At 37.4% G+C, this 20,923-nt stretch overlaps 1 protein-coding gene across 2 annotated transcripts in view; it reads left to right on the plus strand.

Moving 5' to 3' along the window:
* Positions 1–20,923, plus strand: part of SLC6A2 (solute carrier family 6 member 2) — a 73,273-nt gene that overhangs the window by 47,394 nt on the left and 4,956 nt on the right. For both annotated transcript variants that reach the window (XM_068956077.1, XM_068956078.1), the window contains exons 8-12: positions 697–809; positions 4,197–4,325; positions 7,084–7,183; positions 15,674–15,774; positions 20,082–20,249. In XM_068956077.1, the coding sequence (XP_068812178.1) occupies positions 697–809; positions 4,197–4,325; positions 7,084–7,183; positions 15,674–15,774; positions 20,082–20,249 (611 nt within the window). The remainder of the gene's footprint in view (positions 1–696; positions 810–4,196; positions 4,326–7,083; positions 7,184–15,673; positions 15,775–20,081; positions 20,250–20,923) is intronic.

Here is a 20,923-nt window from a genome sequence, read left to right on the forward strand (position 1 = left end):
GGCACCTGAAAGATTACTTGGGCTCTAAAAGTCGGTGTTTAAGTACCTTGTTGAAATGTGAACTATAAGTGGTATTGATTGATGTCAGCTCTACTAAACAGAGGACATCTTGTCCCTCATGAGACCAGCTTGTGCAGCAAATAGGCCTTTCCACTGCACAGTACCTGGGGAAAATGCTGCTGTGCAGTGCCACAGGCTACTGCTTTTAAATGGTTCTGGGTGAGCTTAGCTGTAGACTTTTCCCCAGTAACAGGTCACCCACCGTTTCTGTTCCTTTCTCTCTTTTACCACATCCAAGAATTCTCCTTCCAAAACAGTGGATTGCCCTTCCACAGCATTCCTTTTACACTATACAACTGAAAAATAGCTAGTAAGATTTGGTGAGTTCCTGTCTCAAAGCTTTGAAGGTATGAATTGCATAAAACATTGAGAAGTGTAAAAAAGTCAGAACAGATTTATATAGCCAAAACTGTCCTGCAAAGTGCCTTATTAAAGTATTTCATATCCATTTCAGTATAATGCAAATCTTTGTTCCAAGTATGATAAAGTACTCACAGACTGTGATGTACACTGATGTAACAGCCAACTTGGTCATAATTTATCCTATTAAAATGAACACTTGAAAAGTTAAGAAATACTTTGAGAAGTTTAGTAAAGTAAATATTATTTAGAACTTTTTTTTCTTTTCCATTTCAGGAGCTGGTTTAGTTTTTATCCTTTATCCAGAGGCAATTTCAACTCTTTCAGGATCTACGTTTTGGGCTGTGGTATTCTTCATCATGCTCCTTACTCTTGGCATTGACAGTTCTGTGAGTATTTTTCCTTCTGGTCATGCTGTTTTTCTTTACTATTATCTTCTATAACTGGAGAGGTATTGGGTCTTAAATAGGGGGGTTGTTACATTTCAAATACATTTTCTGTACACTCCTTGAAACTGCTTTCACAGTCACAGCCGACACACCAATAATGTTACTCTTGGCAGTATATTTAATTAAAGACTCATGTTATTTAAGAGGTTTAGGAAGAGATCAGATAATTTACAAGCCAGCAAATAATATTCACTGTTTCTTTTTTTTTCTTTTTTATGACCTTAGGGAGGGGGCCTGTTCATCAACAATTATTACTATTTAAAGAGTATGATCCAAGAGCACTGCTATGAACTGCTGTTACTACTACAAACCTGCAGTAAGATTTTGAACCCCAGTTGTATCAGGTGGCACAGTAACACGCATATTGGTTTCTAAAAGAGATTGTCACATGTGCTGAGATTCACTAATCTACTGAAGACACAAACAATACCTGATGATAGCCTGATCTTTTTTAGACTATAATACTGAATTTACTGCAAATTTAGTCACTATTTAATAATCACACCAGATTATTTCTGCACTGATTTTATTACACTTATTTTATTCAAAAACATCTAATCTACATAAAACAAAGATTAAACCTGAAGAATAAGATATCTGTTTTCACAGCAAGGGAGTAACAATAAAGAACTAGCAGTGAGAAGATTTGTTTCATTTTGGAATTAAATTCAGTATTAGGCTTGGTTTTCTGGCTGTCACTCAGCACTAAAGACCATTCGCTCTTTCTACAAAGAGATGACTTATACTGTACCATGGTATTCAGGATCACAGAAACTGTAGCCGTACAGGAAATATGCTAAGTACCCTAACAGCCTTTGCATTGCTTTGTTCTTGCCAAAGGGGCAGCCAGACATCCAGTAATATTTAGGTTAAAAGCTAATTTATTTAGGGGAAAAAACAAATGGAGTCTCAAAGAACATTGCCATGAACAATCATTAATCATGTTTAATAGGGTGGCTTTTTTTTTTTTTTAAACTATTCTGAAGCACAAAAGCCTCTTGTATAGTTCAGAATCTATACAGCTGATCTAGGAATTTGTTGCTGAAAAAGGAAAAAATAGCTTTTCTGTTGCTTGTAACTTCAGAAAACTTCATTCATTTTCAAGAACAAGAAAGGAAAAGAAAGCACTGGCTAAAAAAAAAAGTTGCAGAAGGAAGCTTTTGATCATCACTGACAAATAGGTGAATGAAATCTTGTGGATCAAAATATGAGCTGTAAAGCTCAGATCCAGGTCTAAATGTTTCTCAAGTGTTTGGATGTTTGAATTCCAGCTCAGATTCATTAAAGTTTGGCTTAATCTTTACACTAAGATCCTATTCAAAAGCTTGAGGCAAGATCGTATCTGGCTTTCTACTTCTGCCATTTTTCAACCATAAGCAACCATGAAGGCTGGAAAAGAAAGATTTAGCATAATGGAAGGGCATAAGTGACCAGAAGAAACAAGGCAGAACTAAGAGAAAAACACAGATAAGTTTTTACATCCCATTTAACTTTGCTAGTGCAGTAAATTTAAGGCTGTGATACATTTGACTGAGTAAAGACATAGGGTTTTAGACTGCAGAACTCTTTTGCTAAGGAAGAAAACCTCAGAGCTAACCCTATAGCTTTGGGGTAGGGATTTGCTTATTTGTATTTTCCTCAGGATTATTCAATGTTATCCAAGTATACTCAGCTTATGCAATGTTTTGTATGGTGGTCTTCTCAACTCTCTCCTCTGACTGATCAAATCCTTGAGTGGAAAATAAAAATATTAAAGCTTAAATTTAATTAATTAAAATCAAATAATACCCAAAATTAAAGATGAAGAATAATACATAAATACTTTACTCATGCATACAAATTAGTTTTCTATAAATGAATTTACTCAGACACTGGCTCAAAAACACAGATATCCGTACAAAAGTAAAATTATCGAAACGATTAAGGAAAGCAAAATCTAATTATGCAAGTGCTGGCAAACAACAATGAGAAGGACAGGAAATGGAACAAACGTTTGCAAACACAATATTTTTGTGGTATGTATCTAGCTTGCCATGGGAAATGAACACATGGAATAAGCACAGCCATACGCTAAGAAGCGGCGCCTAGCCAAGAGAATCCAAAGGGTCTCTTTCCATTTCCAACTTCTCCAAGTCTGTTAAAGTGCTAACATGGCAACCATTTCTGAGACCATCAACCATTAACCTATCTTTTAACTGTAAGGCACTCACAGATGTTCCCTCGGCAGCTTGAGCGAATAAAAGCCAAGACTAGGTTTTGGACCGTTTCACTTGTGACTGTTAGTTTCCTTTAAAAAAGCAAAACAAAAATCCAAAACAATCAAAAAAAATTGCAAAAAACACCTTACTCTAGCACCCCCAGCCATTTGGCTCTAGATTGGAATCACTTGTTGTATACAGACAATTCTCAGCTACTGAACTGACTCGAAGAGAGATGTTGATTTCTCCAAATTCTTACAAGAAAAGGCCAGACTATGCCAGTACCTGCTAATCAACTACTGTACTGCACCAAGCACTCCAGGTTTTGTCATGCTCTTTCAGCACAAGAAAAAGCAGGGAATGCAGCTTTCCGGAAGGACTGTAAAATATTAAATAAGTTTGTTCATCACTACGAGGAGGCTTGAATTCATTTTCACAAAACTTCTTGGTAGGGGAGGGACAGAATGCTTACATTAGTGTAAAGAAATTAAAATTCAAAACAACCTACATAATATATAATAGCAATTTCAATGGAAACTTGGAAAGTACTCTGCGAAAAGGCTGTGAAAAAGCAAAGCACTAATGTTCAGCATTTACTTCTAGAAAGCAAAGTAAAATTCCTTCATAGTGTAATCAGAAAAATGAGATCATGCTGACTACATAGTCTGACAAAGACCAGGGAACATGACTAGATTTGGATAACCGATGGCTTAACTGAATCTTTTTTCAATAGATTTTCCCCGGGTGCTTGTTGTCTCTCTATATTAAAAGTCTCTTCAGGAGTTAGATCAGTTAAGCTACCAGTTTTTCCCAAAGTTCATTCAAATGCATGCTGTTTTTCCCAAAGTACTCTTTACCCACTATCCCAGTGAGTCAGCAAAGGGTCAGTACAGGATAGGGCAACCAAGCCAACAACCACGGCACTTTGATGTCCGGTTCTCTAACTATATCCTCAGGTCTCTACTGACGAAAAATAAGTTGCACTTCAGCATGCCAGTCTTGTAAGGCTGCAAGGTGAGAAACCATACAGAGTTTAGGAATGAATTACAAGCTGATTTACATTCTTAGATCTGTGTTTCAACTGTTCGTCAATCCTGTTTAACCAGAGCTCCTGCCTTCCTTTCCTCAGATGGGTGGAATGGAAGCTGTCATCACTGGCTTGGCAGATGATTTCCAAATTCTCAAGCAGCACAGAAAACTCTTCACCTTTGGTGTTTCTTTTGGCACTTTCCTACTTGCCCTGTTTTGTATCACCAATGTAAGTAGAACAAAAGTTTCCATCAGCAAGCTACCTTAAAAATGTAGTTAATCCCATCAGATAGAAGTAAGTGTCTCTCAGGTGGCCCTATCTTTTTACTATTGATAATTTTAATTCTTAACCAACATTCTGGCCAATATATTACTTTTGAGTCTTACCTACCATGATGCTTCTTCTGGTCTTTTTGGTACAAGATTATTAGGCCTTAACTGAACCCATAAGCATCCGTTCCAAAGAAATTTGTGCACTCCAGGTGTTATTTTATCGTATTTAATTGAACTGCATCAAGGGTCTAGTTCTGTGTGAGGAACTACGGATTTCAAGTAGTCACCTAGCTTTTTCACCTAGCTATTCTCTTCTTGAAGACAACAAAATTTACCAACAGAAGCATTTACTTCTTGTGAGTTTAGAAAAATAATCTCCTCCTCCTCCCATATGTTCCTTAATGTACCTATATCTGACCTCGTACTGCTAACACCATAAAAAGCACATTGATAACCTATCCTGCAAATCTAGTGTACTGCATTTATCACAACCATCTTCTGATGTTTTCCTCATCCTGAATCATTTGCTGTACCAGGCTTTTGACAGTTAAACAGACAATGAGGATTACAATGTTCTAGGTTGGATGTCCTGCAGCAAGCGCGCCTTCCTATTTTTGGCAAAAAGCCCTGTAGGCAAAGATGTCAAAAGTGTCAGAAAACATGCTAAATTTGAAGTTGCCACAATGAAAGTAGATGTGCTCAAACCCCTCTTCTGCCCCAGGAATGGTTTTCAGATCTATTATTGAAATTCCTGAAATAGCATGAGTTTACAAGTTGACAAAGCTCTTTTTTACACTAAAAGAATATCTCAATAACTTTACTCTAGTTTTCTCAAACTAGAAAGCATTTGAGAAACAAAAAAAATGTATATCATATTTTAAATATCTGTCCTTTTTATACTGCACTGTCCCTATTGTTATCTTAAGAACTTGACATGCTCATTCAAATGCTCGACTGGGGTAAAAATTCCTGAAGTACGAAAGAAACTCTTAGGCAAGAGCCTAAAGCAGGTGCTCCCGGTCAGGTAAGAGCCTGAGACCCTAAACAGGTACCAATGGGTGCAATTCCACTGCCTTCAAGGAAGCTAAAGCAGGTAAAGATAGCAATTGAGCTCTCAGAAATAATGACACCTATGTAGGATGAAGTTCAGCCAGCCAGCTGGTATGCACTGAACTGCGCAGACTTGTTCAAATATATTGCTTCCCCTAACTGAAGGGCATTTCTAACATGTACATGAAACACAGAAAAACCCTTGTGATACCATCATATTAAAATAATCTGTTTGATTTTGCCCTCTGAAATCTTGAGACTGTATTTCCAAAACATGTTTATTACATAATCGTATTTGTTATTCACTTTGCTAACCTTTGATAGCAGAGGCATTCATTTAGAGCAGGTGTAGAACAAAAACAGGCGAGTCAAAATGAAACGGCATTCAAGCAACATTTTCTTTCTAACACAACAAAAGTTCATTCAGTTTTCAGACAAGTCTTCACAGAATTAAAACTCAAGACATGGCTTGAATACTGTTCTCTATTTTTGTAAAACACACATCTATTTCCAAAAAATTCATGTTTTTAATCAGTAAAAAGAAAATATTGATTGATTGCACAGATTAAAATCACCTAGAGAGCTAAACAGCACAAGTGCTATTTATACCATTGATAAAAGATACATAAAATAGTAAGTAGAAATAACAGAAAATAATTCCTTTCCCTCCTCTTCTGAACAGACATATTCAGATTAAATTTGGTTGTAATAAAGGATTATCAACTGTAAACATTGTAGTTATTTTACATGCATCTTGAAACACTTTATTCAACTTAATTTTGAAACAAGTAAACATACCACACTCTTCCGTTCCTCTTAAGCCCACACTCAGTAAAATGAGGAGTAATTTACACAAATCCCTACCATATTGTAATAGTGAGCTAAAGCATAGTTAAGTTGTGTCTGGAAAGCAATTAAGCATGACTTTAGTAAATCCAGTTACAGTTCTCAGTCATGCACTGCTGAGACGTGCTTTTGTCAAGAAAGATGATCTGGGTTGCTGTCTCCACCAAACAAAGGCGGGCTAACGCTGCAGCCGCCGAGAAGGTAAATTTTGCAGGGCAAAGCTGCCCTGTTCCCATGCTGGCTGCTGAAAAACATTTTGCATGCAACTGCTCCTTTTGCAGCAACATGGGAAAAGGGAGATGTGGGCACGCAGGCAAACAGAACCAGTTCTCCGCCTGCAGAGCGAATCTCCGACTGCATTAACTGGACTACAGAATAATTGGCCTTCAGAAGAAATTGAGTGATAATGGCTTGTGAAAACTCTTGTAGCACTCCATTCCTGCTGGTAATTTAAGATCTTCATTAACTGCCGTAGACAAGCCCAGTCTCCCAAGCTGCTGAGCACGCCACTAGCCAGGCAGGGCCTTCAACTCCCACTGAAAATACCCTGAGCGCTGAGAGCCTTGTTAATCAAGCTACACTGAGTTTCCCAGTTCAGTGAAGATGTAGGTGAAAGAAAGACTACATAAAAGAGCTGCAAGTCTGATTCCACTGTTTTGCATACAAATACAAACCTGTGTGCCCTGCTTCCACACATGTATTAGAATACTTCAGTTCAAATATTTCAAGGAAAACAGATTTCTGCTAACTAGAAACTAAGCTAAAACGATTCCATTTGTGACTTTGTTTTGATGCATCTTTTAACTCCTCAATGCTAGGGTGGAATTTATGTGCTCACACTTCTGGACACATTTGCAGCTGGGACTTCTATATTGTTTGCGGTTTTAATGGAGGCAATTGGCGTTTCCTGGTTTTATGGTAAGCACTTCATTTTGCTCCTGCGCAATCTTTTCTAAAATTCCAAGTGTGCTCATGATAGGCTTGTGTGTTGTTTTAAGGGAAAACAAAGTAGCCTTATACACAGGAGAGCGTGACAAGCCAGGTTTCATGCAATGATTTTCATCTGACTTACAAATAGTGACAGGAATGCAGATGTTCAATGGGCCAAATTTTGAAACTTAGCACAAAGCCAAAGAAAACTGCCTTGTGAAGACGACTGCAAAGGGAAGAAAATGCTATCCTTCTTGCCAGGACTTTGCAGCTGCTAACATAGCTGATGACTTGCAGTGGCAGGTTTATACCCCTATCGTGGTTTCCAAGTGGATTAGCCTAAACACAGATTCACATGTTCCTCCTTTCCATGATTTCCCTCAGGGCCAATCCCAAGCCTACATGCAACAGGAAAAAAAAAAAAGGCAGTTTGTCTTTACAAACTTGTAATAATTTCTATATTAGTCCCTTCAGTTTGAGACAATATTATACTTAATTATAAAACACTCCAGCTGAATTTTATCTTATCTCACAGCATGAAATGGAATATCCAATAACACCCTAGAAATAGGATTAATATGTACCACAAAAAAGGAGTAAAGTAAATGGTTTTATCCTCAGTATGACAGCCTAGTCTAGGAGCATTCAGTTCACCGGTGGTACTACGATGGAATCACTCTATGTCAACTAGATGTGCTATGGTACTCTGAAAAAAAAAAAAAAACTTAACTGTTAAGGCAAGCCTCAGAAGATGCACCCAGCTTCCTTAATAATTGCTCTAACCTTATTTTGTCCTTAATACTTTTCTCCTCCCCAAAGCAGTAACATAAACAAAAGCAACACATTAGATGCATAAGTCTTGTAGGAGAGAAGAAAAAATATTTTTTTCTTTCCTGCTGTATAAATTACCACAATATTGGCAAACAGCCACTACTCCTCCTCTAAACCCATATGAATGCACCTGGATAGCCTTAGCTGGGAAAAAAAACACCACACACCCCAAAATTGTGCTTTCAGCCACTACAGTGAGTTTGGCAAAATAGCAAGACACCGAGTCTGCCTGAGCTCAGTTCTTAACCTCCAGAAACTTCAGTCTTGTGAAGAAGCGTCCTGCATTTTCTAATTTCACCAAGGAAAACAACACAGTCCTGTGGTATAAATGACAAGAAAATTGAGTACATCTATTCCCAAAGAAGCAAAACAAAAAGGTTAAACTGCACATTGCTTACAGAAAAAATGTTTCAAGACTCAACTAAATCTCTGTTTATAAAGTCATAAAAGAGAGTGAGAGTATAAGAGAAATCCTGCCCTGTGGTGTTCTACCCATCCCTATTCAACACTGAATAGGTGAGGAGTTTTTAATACCTGGAGCCTTCATTTCGAACATTTCTATTCCTCCCTCTCCTCCCCCAACCTAGAGGACAGATCAAACATTTAAAACGTCACCTATCACATAGGAAGATATGGGGATTCATCACCTCAATCTTACTCACTGGAAAAATTCCACCTCCAGAACAGTGGAAATTACAAAATCCTGTTAGTCATCAAATCATGCAGAAAAAAAATTGGATATAATTAGGTCAGTCTGAATTAGGCATATCTTGCTAGAGAAAGAGTGCAAAACATTCACTCTTTCTTTCGGGGAGGATACTATCAGTTCTTCATCTAGTCACAGATGGTTGGTAAAACTATAAGGATTTCAGAAGAATATCTCATTTGCTTCAAGTTGACCAATAGGATTTTCTGGATTTCCTCCAAAGATTCCATATTGAATATTAAAGTGAGAAGCCCTACAGTATGCCAGCAGAGAATTTCTCCAGTGTGTAATTATTCTCCAAAAAGGACAATCTTCTAACTTGCGAACATGAACTGTTGGCACGGTTGTCTTTGTAACCTCACTGAATGTGTTTCCAGTCACCTTCACAGATACTCTAAGTTCTGAAAACATGCTTCCAAATTATTTTTCCAAACTCAGTACTTATCTCTCACTACCACTTGCCATTAACAGCTGTGCTTATCCACTTTCAAAACCCAATATACACTCCAGCTCCCCCCTCCACACTCAGCCAAGCTCCTTGGCTTGTTTTTAAACTTGTTCTCATTTTATGAGATCCTTTTCAGGAGACACTTTTTTTTTTTTAAACCGGTTCTTGCAGAGCCACTGTAAATATTTTAGCAACACAATGCCAACATCTTGTAGATGGGTAAGACATAATCAGTTCAGCAATGCTATATTAATCAAAAACCTATCATTAGCTCAGTGACCCATCTAAGACTGAAAACCTTGGGTCTTACAAGTCAGCTCTCTGCAATGATCCAAACCATTGGTCACATCTGAAATTGCTTGCCACTAAACCTTCAGTCAAATCAACTTTCTTGGGCTATAAGTTTCCCATCTCCTCTTAATTCTCATGTCATACTTCCTATTTTGTCACACTTTTTCTCTTCATTATCAGGGTTCACAAGTGGCAGTAACCTGCAAATCTTTTTCCCATTGCAGTCTGTAGTGAACTAGCTGCCCTGATTTTTGATACGATTGTTCTCCCTCTAAGAGTCACCTTCATTTCTATTCAGAGACAGTGTTTATAATAACATATGAGTCAGTCCTTAGACATCATCATTCTTGCTGCCATTTACCTCCCTCAGTCACTGACTTAACGCCATCTGTACCACATCACTGTATTCTAGTCACTCTGTCCCTCCCATTTAAAAACTGCTGATGAGTGAATGAGCTGAAGGAATGGTATCCATGTGTAAAGCTGTTCAACCTACCAAAGCAAACAGTTTTAGTCTTAAAGTACTAATTGTCCTCCAACATCAGTATGGAGTTAGCAGCTTATCTGCTGTTTTCTCTCAAATTAAGTGGAGGCAACTATTTTTAATGGATGTAAAAGAGCTGAACGTAGAAAAGCGATCATAGCTTAGCTTGGAAGTAGAGGTATAAAAATACCACTGTTCAATAAGGGCAAGTTATTATCTGCTGCTATTAAAAGAGGATTTACTGTGCTTTACAATGGCTAGGATTTGGATGTGGTTCACAGAGTAACCCAGCCAAGCTTGGTCAGGTTTCATTTATTTGTTGTAACTTCTGTTCTCTTCCATCATCCCTTCCCTTCTTCTCCCTCCAACTGGGAGAATATCTATTCATTTGTCTTAAGCAGCTGACAGATGTTTTTACTGACACAATACGACCTGTTGCTTTATAAAGAACAATTTATTACAGCCCCAGGTGCTATTTAAACTGTTTTGACTGATTAAATCTGGCATGATCTTGTCTACCTCTTTTTCCTGATAGACCCCAGTTGCCTTAGTGACCCAGCAGGAACATTAAGCCAGCCTGAAGGCAGGCTGTGACATTTTGGCACAGACCAAAAAAGTAGAAATTTTTATAATTTGGTTCAAACAATCCTTATGTTCATTAACTGTGAAGTTTCTTCTTGCAAAAAGCCACCCAAACCTGCAAGAGATGGGGGAGCCAGTTTGCTTTAGTAAACAGATGCATTTTAGTTAAGACTGCTAGCATGTTTTCCTTGTGGGCAACCCTGAGCTCACTGCTCTGATATACATGCTAAAGAAAGGCAGACAGCACTCCCTGGGATACAAATCTGCTCCTCGGCTTCACTTGCAGGAAAATCTCCATTCAGTCAGAATCTCTAACATGAACATCTCTCCAAACCACTAGAAGTTCAGTATGAATTAGCAATGATCTTCAGCCTCTATTCTATTATCTTCCATTAGTGAAAGCCTTTCTAAAGAAAATCCTTTAGACTGAAATTTCATCCTTAAAGGTCAATTTGTTTGAAAAAAAATGAGGTAAACTATTTGACTTGGCGAAAGGAAAAAGAGAGAAATTAACCAAGTACTGACTGCTGTCAGGCATTCTTTGCTCACACGTTTTAGTATTGATACACACGCCTGCCATGAAAGACAGTCAAGAAAAAGTATGATCACACAAACCACAGAATGGAAACATAAAGGAGACAAGCACAGATAAGACCCTGGTTCTTACAGGAGAAGGTGTCAAGGTAACTTAACACAGGTACTAGATGTGCAACCAGGAGCGGCGCTTTTCTGGATCTGCTGCTTGCAGTCAAGGAAGAGCCGCTCAGGAACGTGGCTACATGTAAGTCGTGGCTACATGTAAGCCAGCAGTGTGAGCTGGCAACAGAGAAGGCTAACAGTTACCGAACTCCATCAGCAGGAGCATAATCAGGAGACTAATTCATTCCTCCCTTTTACTTGGTACTTTTTGAATCAGACCTGGAATATTGTGTCCCATTGTCGGCACTCCTAGTACAAAAAAACATTAAACTCAAGAGAGTCCAGTGGAGGGCCACCAAGATGATCAGGGGACAGAAGCATGCGCCCTCTCAAGAAAGGCTGAGAGAACTGGACTTGTTGAGGTTGGAGAAGGCTTAGGGAGGACCTGGTAGCAGCCTTCCAGTACCTACAAGGAAGGTTTTGAGAAACAGAGCCAGGCTTTTCACTTAGGTGTGTGATGGGAGGACAAAACACAACAGTCATAAATTGAAAGAAGGGCAAAAAAAGAATTCTCTAACAGGATAATTGCTATTAATAGTTCTTATTATTTTCTTATTCAGTGTAGTTAATTTGATTTATTGGTTTCACCTAAATCAATAACTTTTTATTTATTGGTTCCATTTAAATATGGCATTATTATTATTTTTTACTTTCCAAATTAAAAAAAAGTTCAAGATTAGAAAAGAAATACATCACATACATAGGCATGAAGAGTTAAATAAGACAGGAGGGTAAAGCAACATATACAAAAATTGCCTGTAGGGCTCCAGATGAATGTTGGACACTACTTTTTGGAAACATGTGCCACTGTGAGCAATTTCACCTCAGGGCCAGGAACTGCACAAGAGCTTCTGTGCAACTGAGTTGGCTGATTCCTACACAGCAAAATGACTTATGGAGGTCTTAAAGACAGACAGGCAGATAGGGCACAAGGTATCAGCAATGTCTAGACTTTCATCCTATCTGAACTCTGATCTCTCCATCACTGAGCTGAAATAACATTGTTCCAATATTAGGAGGATAACTTTGATTATAGCCAAATCTATTTTTCAGTTTCTTCCTAATCAGTTCTCTTTTGCCCATTGATTTAATATCCTTGACACCACAGTAATATTTACAGATAAAACGGGTCAAGTTTCCTGTGCTGTTTAACAGGAAATACAATGGAGACGTTCCCAAGCAGCTTCAGTGTTTGTGTATTCAGAAACTACACAGAAATTCTCTTTGGGATTAGTGTATTGAACCCAGGTCTGATCATAAACTCTGTTAGCTGTTTTTCACTGAAAAAGCAAGGAAATTATTTCCACATAGGACAACCAAGTCTCCAGGCAAGTAAAGTAATTTGGAGTGATTGAAGGAGTCACCCAAAATGTAGGCTTATCAGTGGGTTATCTCACAGAATCACAAGGAAACCAGGTAAATCCTTTCAAGAAACGCAGAAAAAAACCCAAGCCCTAAGTACTGCCATATATAGTTATAGCTATGTTCTACTTTACAGGTTGATTCTTAGGATGGTTATTTGAAAACATATAGTATTAAAAAAGCACACTATTGAAAAAGCAGTCTGAGAGCACAGACTGTTTATCTCCTGTTCTTGGTAGAAACGGAACATGAAGCACTATTTGAGCTCTGGGTATGTCTGTCTGGGACTTCCAAAAGTTTTATTTATAGGTTACCTAGTCCTTGCTTTTGACCTCTTGCACAATGATAAATTTCACTCTCAGGATTCACCGCACTTGAAATTCAGTCACTTTAAAGTTCATAAAAGGCATTGTAAATAGAATCACATTAAACTCAGAGTATTTGCAAATTCTTTCTTAGATTTTGATACTTCGCTTCACCTGTACACCTACTACTTTGCGCTGGGTGGAAAAAAAATTAAAGTGTGCACTCAAATGTCCAAAGCTGCTAAATACATTTCTCTGAATGTAAAGGGTCAATCAAGCTGTCTTGTCTATTCACATTAAATCTGTTACATTAAATAAATCCTACTGATCTGATCTACAGGAAGAGAAGCAACTGTTGTGGTAAACTCTTTACTATATCTCTAACAAACAAGTATTCAGGTCAAAAAGCAGCATTTCTGCTGCTTGCCCAATAGAGTTCACGATTAAAAGCAAACTCGCTGAAAATTTCTCTAGTATAACAACATATTACAAACCAGTAGTCTGACATGACAGATTGCACTAACCAGAGAAATACTTAACTCTGAGCCAATACCTTCAAGACTTTAAAAAGAAAAAACACCTCTGATTATAAGACAACTATGAGCGAGACATTTTTTCCAAATTCTAATAGCAGCAGTAATCATTCAACTATAAAAAACAACAGGAAAATAGTCTGTGCTTAGAATAAATTTTTGCAAGATAATATCTCATACCGGGAAACCCAACCAGAATAAAATTAATTAGGAAAACTGGGAATAAAACTGCCACTCAAATGGATGTTTTGACAATCACTGTAAAAGGCATATTAGCTTTGTGTGGTAAATTATAGCCAAGTGTCAGTTAATGCAGGAATACATATTCAAAAAATATTACAGATTGGAAATGTCCCACTGGAGACTACCGTATTTCCAGAAAAAAATCAAGTTCAAAGGATGTGAATTAACATGAACTAATATTACTAGAGTAAAAATAAAAAAAAATACATTCTTCTTACATATAGAGAGCTTAAGACTGGTTTATTGCTGCAAAGCATGGAAATACACTTGCAGACTACTCAAAATTTGTAGCTCTGCCAGACCAGTGCCACTGGTAGAAAGCACATTTCACTTGTGCTAGGTTTCCTATGGTATTCAGAGATGCAATTCATAATGCTGATGCAAATCTGTAAAGCCATAAGGAATTAAGAGACACTGACCCGAGATTCTTCTTTCTCATTCACTGCTGTAGAACTCAGTATGTCTTGAGGCACCCAGGATAGCAGACTTTTGGTTTTCATAGTGGCCTGTGATAGCATGAACAATTCTCTGATTTTGAAGTTACTGTTTAGACAACGTTTTTAAATAGGCATCTACAAAGGATCTTCCTTTCCATTTTGGCTGTGAGAAGAGATTTGTACTGCAGCTATTCACACCATATTTGTTCAAAAAGAGCATTTCCATTTTCATACCTATTAATACTTCAGCTCTCAGAAGCACTAAATTATGCAAACATACACATGCGCTCTCAACATGAAGATACCAAAATGTGAAAAATCTCAGACCAGACACTCAAGGAACATTGAAGACTGTGTGAAAACTTGATTAATTTGAGAGGGCATTTGCAACTCTTCTCTCCTCTAGCCAAACTTTGTTCTGATGCCTTCATTTCTCTATGCTGTGGTGAACAGTGAATCCCAGTAGAGGTAGCTTAACTTTTAAGTGATTTTGCAGGGGTTGTTATGTAGTTTGTATGACAATGGAAGTTTTGTACACTATTCCTTGCATGTTATATATGCAAAGTCTTACACTGAAATATTGTATATTACTAATATCCAGGTTTTGATACTAACCAAGCAAACAAGGTCATCCATGTGTTCCTAAACCCACAGTATATATTTCTGGTACAATTAGCAAGACAGATTTTTGATTCACATCTTCACTTCATAATTTTCTCATGTTATCCTCTGCTATATTAATTACTTCAACAGGTAAAAGTTCTGACCGTACTCTTGGCTTTTACTCACATGAACAGATCATTTACTTTAAAGGTATCTACCTTAACAACAGCTACATTAAATTAGTAGATATTAAGCAGCATACAGCAGTGACAATTTAAGAAAATTGTTTGATATTATAAAGGGGCACTGGATACTTAAAAGAGGCCACCAACACCTTGTTGCTACAGTTTTGTACATGCTTACACATAACAGAAGCACCTACCCCAGTTCCTTGAAGAGGTGATAAAAGATGAAGTGTCATTTATTATAGACATAATGCATATTCTGTAGTTATTTCGTGAAAATACTTTGAAAGAAAAGCAGTATGCCATTAAGCAGAGCAAGTAAGGCCTCCTTTGGAAAAATCAGGAATTATATTAATTTACCTCATTACTAGAAATCAGTTTGTGTAAGGGTCTGGGTTTTCCTTCAATGTACCCATGAATGAGTCCTGAGTACTTCAGTTACAACAGTTCACAATCGTAATGAAAAAAGGTGTGTCCATTTCATAATTTAAATGCTAGATATTTGTGAAATGCCTCTTTTCCATAGTAACGCTATTTGCAACAGACTTGCAATACTCATGAGCATTTAAGTCTTAGATATACTGATGTCAAAGAGATTTATTCATTGAAAGGAGATCAGTGTTGTCCTATATTTCTTCTGATTTGGAAGTCACTCATTCCCACTTTCTGAAAGAGCAGCAGCTAAAATTTGGGTATGCCAACAACATGACCAGTTTAGATATATGCCAATCTGATATTCATATGCCTTCTGTTTCTTTTTACCTCACAGGTGTGGACAGATTCAGTGAAGATATCCAACAGATGATGGGCTTCAAGCCAGGCCTCTACTGGAGACTGTGCTGGAAATTTGTTAGTCCTGCTTTTTTATTGGTAAGCGTTGACAATTATTTCTTCAAGGAAAGAATACTAGTATGTTGCTTCCTACATTACAGAGTAGGTATCAAGAGCAAAACACTCATTGTTATCCCTGATATTGTCATGACAAATAGAAAACAACAATTTCTTTTCTCTCCTCCATGGCATTAGTGGTATTTTGTATAAAATATTTCAGTTGTGAAGCAGCAGCTAATTGTGGGTGTGGTCATCTCCTGTTCCTTCACTTTAGCAGACCTTGAAGGAAGCAGCTTTTCTTAGGAAACACTAACAGCTTAGATTCAGACAGCACCCCCAGCACCCATGGGTATTAAACACAAATCTTCCTGCTAGAAAATAAAACTGAGCAAGGATAAGAGACTGTGCTGAGAAAAAAGGCTCTCTGAGTCCACCTGTGATTTAGTTGAAGACATTAAGCTTCAAATTCCCATACCACTAAACCATTGCATAATTTTACTCTACCCCTTGATAGTAAAACAAGGGCATGAGGGTGTCATAACTTGGGTTCACCACCCCTCCCCATTCTCATTTCAGCTGCTATGGATTTCAGTTTAAAACTACAACCTCTTGTGGCTGGCCTCATCTTGGAAACAAGAACAGGGTAATTCTAAAAAAGCTGGATTTACAGGGCCTAAACACTATACAAAATGGAGAGTGAAAAAAATCAATGTCACCACTTAATACCAAATCAAATCAGATCCGTTATATGGAAGGCATCATGTCACACTTCTCAAAGATTTCAAATTGCTTAATAACTAAATAACGCTTTTATACCAGCCTTGCATAAGCCCACATCTTTGTTACCTAGATGACAATGGAAAGAAATAATCACACTCTCTGTGCTATACAGACTACATATACCTATGCAAACAGAACTGAGACGTAAGGATTCTCATCTTTATCTTGGAGCTACAAAATCATTAACTTAAAAGAAAGAAAAAACACACTTAATTAAAGCATTCAAACCCCAGGTTGACCTTTCCTATTTCCAGTAATTAGATGCTTTGAAGACTCTCTCACTGGGTTTTGGGGTAAACAGAAATACATTTGATCACTTTTCTATAATCTGGATCTGCTGCTTACTACCATGCACTTGACCTTCTACTTCCAGGTTTGCACATTCTAATTTTTATTAATGGCTAGCAGATGTCAAATCAAATTGTATATAAACCAACAATCTCTTTCTTTACACAAAGAGGTGTACTGGGTAGTAAGTACGTTTCCAGGCACTCAGGCCATTCAGGACTGCAAAACACTTTCTTAAAGACAATTAACAGGCTTTGCCCTCCTGCACTGAATCACTACTACATTAGGATGGTAGACTATTCTAAATTTAATAGCAATCAAGAGCAGATGTTTCAGTGGATGATGCAATGACTCAGAAATATTCATGCAACAAGTTACCCAGGAAGGATATTTTTCCTAACATGCTTGGTAATGGACATTGTATGTTCTGAAACATGGGTACTTTTATCGTTGCATATAGTATTAAGTTCAAACTATCATCAGATTATAAATGAACTTTGCATGTAACAAGGTAAGTGCTTAGTATAAAAATGAAAAGTAACTGAAAAAGTCAGCACTCTTTATATTTTAAGATTGATATTTTATTACTAGATTAAAAAAAAGTTCAAAGTAGAAGTGTTGGTTGTATCACTGGAGCGATAAAGAGGGACAGACATATATGCTGTTTTTATATCAACTTGATCTTTGGCTAGTGCAGGTCATCTACTCCTCCAGCAGTGTCTTTTCAGTGGCTCCAAACCACATATTATTGATTATATCCAGCAGCTCAGTAAGATAAAACCATTCTAGGAACTACTTACCACTAGATTTAACTTGTCCCTTTCTCTCAAAGCATGTATTATGTGTACCACATCTTGAGACACAAACTTTTAAGGGGTGTGCTTTGTCTCTGAATACAAAAATTGCAACAATATACTCAAGAACGTTACTTGATTAAAAAATCATTACATTTGTAATATGTATTAGAACACATCTTCCAATACTAATTTATATTTCATTGGTGGACACCAAGATTCCAATTGTGGAGTGACACCCTGGAATAAGCTGTATGCAATTACTCCCAGTGGTTAGCTGTTTGAAACACTGAAGAGATGTATTAAATATACCTTGTAAGCTGCCTGATGTGAAAAAACACACACAAATGCTTCATTACATTTGGGGAAAAAAATCCAAAATGTGATCATGGCATTTGGTTATTTTGTGCAAAGGTTCAATTCAGAACAAAACTACAATTTTACATCGAGGCCTTCTCCTAGGCTTATTTGTAAATCAAAAGGTCAGGGTAAGCATAGGGAAATTTGACCTCACTATGATTTTAGGATATTAATTACATTAAAGCTGTGCTTTCTTAAAGCAGTACTGATGTACCCAGTACACAAAGATAGCTTGGACAAGCTTTGATGACACAGCCTTCAGGCCCAAATTTATTATCAAATTTTTTGTTTCTAGCCCCAATTAATTGGTTAATTAAACATCTAGCAAGCAGGTATTATCCTTCTAAACACTGTTCTGTAAAGAAACCTAATATGGAACTATAGCCTGCAGCACTTCAAACTGAGGCTGACAAGTTATAGAAAGGGAAAGGGCTGCACCAAACATCCTTAGTTTTTGCACGCTAGGAGATTGTTGAAGTTTGAGTTTTAAAATTCGAGCACAGCTCTAGCAAACTAGCTAGCAAAAACTGATGTGATTCTCAGTCTAAGCTTTCAGGAAGTGTAAAATTTGGGGGGGGGGGGGAGGGGAGGGGACGGACAGCCCCCATGCCTTCTTACCGAAGCTTATAAGTTGCAAGATACAGCATAAGGGTCCCCAGTGAAAGTGTCAGTGATAACATCTTTCTGCCATCATAACACACATTTTTTTTCCCTTTGGAAGGGCTACAATTGAGACATATCAGCTTAATTATTAGGTACTGATATATTTTAAAACCTGTGAAAATGGGATCCTCTGACTCCAGAGTATTTTTGTTATGTTTTGTATGCAGTTTTATGACTGTAAACTGTAATGTCCATACGGCTTTTAGAAATCTTGATTTGTAGGGGAAAAGTAAATTTAAATATACCTTCTTAAGCCTATCTTTTGGTTTCTGCATTGAAGACATTAGAAAAATAAAGCAGATTAAACTGACCAAAATTAACTTATAAATTAATAAGTGAAAGCTATAAAAATAGTCATTAGGATGACAAAGGTAGTCTTCTATTACCCATTAGAATTTAAAAATGCAAACTCAAGGAGATTAGTCACTTGATCTAAGCAATAGCATTTCACATCTGTATGAAGCATATGGAGTGCCTCATCACAAGAGATTGAGGCTGTAAGTACCATAAATACAAATGCCAAAAGAAAAGTTATAATTGCTTGATATATGCAGTTTAGGACAACATGGAAATAATTTGCATTAGAGAAGCTCCTAACGATAACTACAATTCTCCACAAGGGGAAGGGACATTGAGGTTGTCCAGATACCCGGTATTAGGAAACACCTCCTCAAAGCCTTTTCTCAAAACTTCCTACAGCTATGTAACATCACCCAAAAAATGTTCTAAATTAAATCAATATTTCATTAATGGCACTTCACACTATTGGCTTCCTTTAACCTATAACTTTAGTCTCCTTGTGCAGCCTTTGAAAATCTAATCTTAAACTATAGTTTAAAATTACTAGATGGAACAGAGTATAGAGGTCCAGAGAACCAAATCAAGGAGCTCTGCCCATAACCTGCACAGATTTATCAGAAAGGAAATGGGGTGGTACCCCACACTTTCCTTCTTATCCCTGGTATACATAACACATTTCTGTTTTCCAGGCCTTAACATTACATGACCTTCCCCCAGTAAATGCAGCATGCTGAAGCTTGCATCATGCTTCTCACTGGAAAATGGGTACAAAACTTCTCTAAGAAAGCAAGCCTAAGCCTCTGGGAAACGAGAAGAAAAATAGTTGCTAAAGACGCTTTTTTGATACAGAATCTCTTCGTTTTACATCTCTACCACTACTAGTTTAAATGAGGCAATAACAGACAGTCACCTGATCTTCCCACCAATAATCTGTGTCCAGAGCACATAGAATTAACTTGCTGTTAGAACCGGTACACGCAGCAAGAGTTTCCGCAGTTTAAGTAACGAAGGGCAAAGTAAGCAGGATGAAGGTAAATAATAAAGTTGGGTTGAAACATCCCTTAGGGTGGCTGTCTCATCAAACAGATGAAATCTGTTTTCCATTCCATTCAGTTTCTTCATATCTCAAAACCATGGTTCTTTTTATTCTTTCTTCTTTAGTTTGTCGTGATAGTCAGCATAATAAATTTCAAACCTCTGACGTACGACGACTACACCTTCCCTCTCTGGGCAAATCGTATTGGCTGGGGAATAGCATTATCTTCAATGATACTTGTGCCTGCCTATATTATCTATAAATTTATGAATGCACGTGGGACCTTTAAAGAAGTAAGTGGAATGCTAGCAAAGTATCATGAAATGTTGTAATGAAATGACTGGATCTACATTAGCAGTTTGTTTCTCTTGTTCCCCAAATATATTACTTATGAGTGACCTTTTGGATCCAGCTCTCTGATGGACTGGCGTTTCAAGGTAGGATTAGTGCATCCTCTTCCAGTTTCTAGATAGAAATTACCTTTCCAGAAAGCACTATGATTACTTTAAAAATTGTATTAATTTCTGATGCATATAATTAATCTAATTGGTGAGATGTTCTTTATTAATAAAACATATACAAAATATAGTATCTTCATGTTCAGCTCTGAGGTATGGTCTTCATGCAGCTGCTCTACCTGAATAGTTAGGTCCAAGGTACACTATGTCACTGCATTAGAGTACTGTAAACTGTTATATGTACAAGGTTAATTCAGACCTCTCCCACCTTAGCATTATAATAGTCTAATCACATAACCATGTGCTTGGGGCAGAGGTGAAAGATTCCCAAAGGAGCACCGTGTGCAGGATGGGCTGTGCTCACTTAATGAGCATCCACTCAGAACATAAGGAATGCTTTACTGGGTCAGAGCAATAGCTCCCATTTAGCACAGTATTCTGTCTTTAACAGCAGCCACGCAGTATTTGGTTTTCTCTGTTAAATGTGTGTCCCTATTTCCTATTTACTG

The sequence above is a fragment of the Struthio camelus genome, chromosome 10 (genome assembly GCF_040807025.1).
Source record: "Struthio camelus isolate bStrCam1 chromosome 10, bStrCam1.hap1, whole genome shotgun sequence".
NCBI lineage: Eukaryota > Metazoa > Chordata > Aves > Struthioniformes > Struthionidae > Struthio > Struthio camelus.